The 6,000-nt window shown below is 36.8% G+C and overlaps 1 protein-coding gene across 1 annotated transcript in view; it reads left to right on the forward strand.

Moving 5' to 3' along the window:
- The window catches only part of LOC128660261 (metalloreductase STEAP4), a 45,240-nt gene extending 39,620 nt beyond the window's left edge, over window positions 1–5,620 (forward strand). The window contains exon 5 of the mRNA XM_053714017.1: window positions 5,189–5,620. Within this exon, the coding sequence (XP_053569992.1) occupies window positions 5,189–5,449 (261 nt within the window). The 3' untranslated portion in view covers window positions 5,450–5,620. The remainder of the gene's footprint in view (window positions 1–5,188) is intronic.
- Window positions 5,621–6,000: the final 380 nt, after the last annotated feature.

Raw genomic sequence — 6,000 nt, forward strand, 5'->3', positions numbered from 1 at the left:
ACATGAATAACAGTAAATACACAGTAAAACACATAATTAAAAATAAAAGTCTATTTGAGACTTTCTGGTTTTAGAATTATATATTGATATATTGTCATATATCTATATACCTTTGAATCCTTATTAAAAAAAATATTAATATTTATATGAATATTTTTTATCACATAATATAAATATATATTTGAGTGTAACTGTTTATTTTAATGTATTTATGTTGTGTTTGGTACAACTATTATGTTAGCCCAAATCCTTTATGCGAGGTCTTCAGTCGCACTAACCCGGCTAGAGATAAATTTGATTGCGCACAAATTAACACAGGAGCAAAAAATTTAACATGCTACTTGTAATTGTATAGTGACTAATTTTTAACAAATCTCGGCATATAATAATCATTAACTCTATAGATAATTGTCCCATGTCTAATAAAAGAGCATCAAAATTCTTATTACTGTTTAACTTGCTTAAAGGACAAGTACATACAGTAAAGATGCATGATAAAAAGACAATGCAATAGCAGTTGTAATTGTCAGCAGTTGGGTCATGTGGTTATGTTCCTAGATGCCACATTGTAAATCACTCACCGTTAGCTTCAGGCTTATTAGATATTAGCTAATTACCACACTTTATTCACTAGTGGTCAAATCATTCATTATACTATCAAACTTGTCTCTTTATACACTGTTTTTTTTTCCTTTCACAGGACCAGTGCGGATCAGGTCTGCAACACCTCGCTAAATGCGGAGAGCAATACACTCTCCGCATTTAACATTGCACCAGCAGCTCACAAGAGCTGCTGGTGCAACGCCGCCCCCTGCTGACACTCCCCTGCCAATCGGCCACCAGCAGGGGGGTGTCAATCAACCCGATCGTACTCGATTGGGTTGATTTCCGGCGATTCCTGTCCGCCTGCTCAGAGCAGCCGGACAGGGTTATGGAGCAGCGGTCTTTAGACCGCTGCTTCATAATTTGTGTTTCTGGCGAGTCTGAAGACTCGCCAGAAACAGGGGCCCACAAGCTCTGTTTGGAGCTTGATAAATGGGCCCCTTAGTGTTAAATGTACCCAAATGCTGTCTCCACTATAAATCAGCACACTACACAGAACCTGACATACACAACATATTTTTATGGGGTTTTTTCATTTTCCCAATATATACCTAATCACCTAGTTTCACTTTTATGACATTATCTCTTAGGTGGCCTACTCCCCACATATCCCCTATATCTTTTTTACACGTTATCCCATTTTTCCCCTTTAACCCCTTAATGACCGGACCATTTTTCAATTTTCTTACCCTTAAGAACAAGGGCTATTTTTACATTTCTGCAGTGTTAGTGTTTAGCTGTAATTTTACTCTTACTCATTTACTGTACCCACACATAATATATACAATTTTTCTCGCCATTAAATGGACTTTCTAAAGATACCATTATTTTCATCATATCTTATAATTTACTATAAAAAAAAATGGAAAAAAACACACTTTTTCTAACTTTGACCCTCAAAATCTGTTACAGATCTACGACCACCAAAAAACAATCATGCTAAATAGTTTTTAAATTTTGTTCTGAGTTTAGAAATACCCAATGTTTACATGTTCTTTGCTTTTTTGCAAGTTATAGGGCAATAAGTACAAGTAGCACTTTGCTATTTCCAAACCACTTTTTTTCAAAATTAGCACTAGTTACATTGGAACACTGATATCTGTCCGGAATCTCTGAATATCCCTTGATATGCATATATATTTTATTAGAAGACAACCCAAAGTATTGATTTATGCCCATTTTGGTATATTTCATGCCAACATTTCACTGCCAAATGCGAGCAAATAAAAAAAATGGTTCACTTTTTCACAAATTTTGTCACAAACTTTAGGTTTCTCACTGAAATTATTTACAAACAGTTTGTGCAATTATAGCACAAATCGTTGTAAATGCTTCTCTGGGATCCCCTTTGTTCAGAAATAGCAGACATATATGGCTTTGGCATTGCTTTTTGGTAATTAGAAGGCCACTAAATGCCGCTGTGCACCACACATGTATTATGCCCAGCAGTGAAGGGGTTAATTAGGGAGCTTGTAGGGACATTGAAAGGTTAATTTTAGCTTTAGTGTAGTGTAGTAGACAACCCAAAGTATTGATCTTGGCCCATTTTGGTATATTTCATGCCACCATTTGACCGCCAAATTGGAGCAAATAAAAAAAAAAAGTTAAATTTTTCACAATTTTCACCCCTGCCTTAGCCCCCAACCTCCCCGATCCCCCCCAAACAGCTCTCTAACCCTCCCCACCTACCTATTTGCCACCATCTTGGGTACTGGCAGCTGTCTGCCAGTACCCAGTTTTCCCCCAAAAATAACGTTTTTTTTGTGTTTTTTTTTTTTATTACAGCTTTTTCTGTAGTGTAGCTGCCCCCCCCCAAATACCCCCATCCCCCTAACCCTACCAGATCCTATTATTTTATTTTTTTTTTAAAAAGTTTTCTGCCCCCCCTCCCTCTTAACAGTAATCATTGGTGGCAGTGGTTGCTGCACACGCCCCCGCAGGCCTACCCTCCGCATGCTCCCAGCATCCGGCATACACAATGCACTTGCAGGAACCGGATGCCGGGTAGCCATGGGTCGCCCACCCGCCTCCCTTGTAAGCTCCCACCCACCCACCAATGAATGGCACCATCGCTACCGTTGCAGAGAGGGCCACAGAGTGGCTCTCTCTGCATCGGATGCTTTTTAAAGGGTATTGCAGGATGCCTCAATATCGAGGCTTCACTGCAATACCCTGAGAGCTGCTGGAAGCGATTGCAATAGTTTCCAGCACTCTCTTAGACAACTGACGTACCAGGTACGTCCATTGTCACTAACTGACAGTTTTTGCAGGACTTACCTGGTACATCAGTTGTCATTAAGGGGTTAAGGAACACTAAACCCAATTTTTTTTTTCTTTTATAATTTAGATAGAACATGCAATTTTAAGCAACTTTCTAATTTACTCGTATTTTCAATTTTTCTTCGTTCTCTTGTTATCTTTATTTAAAAAGCAGGAATGTGATGCATAGGAGCCGGCCCATTTTTGGTTGAGAACCTGGGTTATGCTTGCTTATTGGTGGGTAAATGTAAGCCTATGGTGCTGAACCTAAAATGGGCTGGCTGCTAAGATTTACATTAAAAAAATAAAGATAGCAAGAGAACGAAGAAAAATGTATAACAAGTTGCTTAAAATGTCATGCTCTATCTGAATCATAAAAGAAAACATTTGGGTTCATCGTCCCTTTAAGCCTCTTGTATTGATAACAGGCTGCTACATATAGTTAAAGGGACAGTAAAGTCAAAACTAAACTTTCATGATTCAGATAGGGCATGCAATTTTAAACAACTTTCCAATTTACTTTTATCATCAAATTTACTTTGTTCCCTTGGTGGTATTTTTGAAAAGCTAAACCTAGCTAGGCTCAAACTGATTTCTAAACAGTTGAAAACTGTCTCCTAGCTCAGAGCATTTTGAAAGTTTTTCACAGTTAGACTGTGCTAGTTCACATGTGTCATATAGATAACATTGTGCTCACTCTCGTGAAGTAATTTAGGAGTCTTCACTGATTGACTACACTGCATGTCTGTCAAAGGCACTTAGATAAGGAGGCTGTCTGCAAAGGCTTAGATACAAGGTAATCACAGAGGTAAAAAGTATATTAATATAACTGTGTTGGTTATGAAAAAACGGGGAATGGGTAATCAAAGGATTATCTATCTTTTTAAAATAAGAACAATTTTGGTGTAGACTGTCCCTTTAATGCCTGCTCTATGACGTCACTATGACATCAAGTCTATCAGGATCTTTGTTGGGGACGTGGCTTATATCAGAGCTACAGAGCAGCGGAGACTTAGTGGCCGTCAGTGGGTTGTATATAGAAGGTAATAATTATTAACCAGTAAGCCATCCATCTAGATCACAATTGGTGCAACTGCATCTATCTAACCCTTTGTTAATACAGACGCCCTCATATGGTGGCACACTTTTTTACTAAATATTCGAAAGTTGGTTTGTTTTGATCACGATCGTGAGATCATAAGGGTGAACTAGTTGTATATTCTATCACTCATAGAGTTGGATGCAAGTCGAGTCACTATATCCTATATCACTTAGGTTAACACACTCATTGCTTAAGTGTTAAAGGGACACTGAACCCACATTTTTTCTTTCGTGGTTCAGATAGAGCATGCAATTTTAAGCAACTTTCTAATTTACTCCTATTATCAATTATTCTTTGTCCTCTTGCTATCTTTATTTGAAAAAAGAAGGCATCTAAGCTTTATTTTTGCATCAGACCCTGGAGAGCACTTGTTTATTGGTTGGTGAATTTATCCACCAATCAGCAAGAACAACCCAGGTTGTTCACCAAAAATTGTCCAGCATCTAATCTTACATTCTTGCATTTCAAATAAAGAATGTAGAATGAAGAAAATGAAGAAAATGTTATAATATGAGTAAATTAGAAAGTTGCTTAAAATTGCATGTTCTATCTGAATCACGAAAGAAAAAATATTACCCTACATCAGTGTCCCTTTAATCTTTGAGCTTACGCTACCTGGAGGGTTTCCTCTACCTACATTGCATGCTGTGGATCCTGAGTTCCAGCATTACCAGAGTTCAGCCAGCTGGGTTGCTGATAAAAAACCAGCCTGCTTCTATGGGCATAATTGAGTGCCTTTGACACATGTGAGTACCCTGTATCGCCTTGCCCTATTATTATTATATTATATCTCCACACTGAACTTCAAATGAGTAGTATATTGTTTATGACAAATTTCCCAGTTATGTCTATTTACACTCCTCCAGCCAATCACAAATTCAAATATGTATATTCTGTGAATTCTTGCACATGCTCAGTAGGAGCTGGTGACTCAAAAAGTGTAAATATAAAAAGACTGTGCACATTTTGTTAATGGAAGTAAACTGGAAAGTTGTTTAAAATTACATGCTCGATCTGAATTATGAAAGTTTTATTTTGACTTGTGTGTCCCTTTAAGACAATTATATTCAGCTATTTTCTAATTGAAGTCAAGAAAATCAATCAATATTGAGACATGATACATTTAAAATTTTGGAAGATATTGTGTAGACAGGTTATGTAGACAAATTAAATATGTACGATTAATAACTGCAGTTTAACAATTTCTATATTCCTTTTTTTCAGTCAAAACTTGGATACGTTACCTTGGTGTTGTGCACAGGACATGCGCTGATTTTTGGCTGGGACAAATTCATTCATTTAGATAGATTCAGATGGTGTCTGCCTCCTGCATATACATTGTCTCTTGTTGTTCCTTGCATTGTTCTTGTCTTAAAAGTCATCCTTATTTGTCCATGTATAGACAAAAGAATTACAAGAATTCGTCAAGGATGGGAATCATCTAAAATGAAAAAACCATTTATAAATGGCAGTTCAGCTTTATAGTGTTTTATTCAACTGGCAATGCACTATACTTTTATATTGCTTTTCTTTTAAGCTACATATATGGTGTACATAAAGCAAATGTAGATTTGAATTATAAGGAATGTTTTATTTTTATTCAAATATGTAAAATAAATGCCATTTAAAAATAAGAATAAAGGCCTACTATTAAAAGGACAGTCTACTGTTTATTGTTTATAAAGCTAAATAATCCCTTTATTATCCATTTGCATAAGCAACGCTGTTATATTAATATACGATTTTACCTCTGTGATTACCTTGTATCTAAGCCTCTGCAGAATGCCCCTTTATCTCTGCTCTTTTGACAGACTTGCATTTTAGCCAATCAGTGCTGACTACTAAATTACTCTATGGGAGTGAGCACAATGTTATCTATATGGCACACATGAACTAACACTGTCTTGCTGTAAAAAACTGTCAAAACACACTGATACTAGAGGCGGCCTTGAAGGGCTTATAAACCAGCATATGAGCCTACCGAGGTTTAGCTTTCAACAAAGAATAACAAGAGAACTAAACAAACTTGATGATAC

The sequence above is a fragment of the Bombina bombina genome, chromosome 5 (genome assembly GCF_027579735.1).
Source record: "Bombina bombina isolate aBomBom1 chromosome 5, aBomBom1.pri, whole genome shotgun sequence".
Taxonomy (NCBI): Eukaryota; Metazoa; Chordata; class Amphibia; order Anura; family Bombinatoridae; genus Bombina; species Bombina bombina.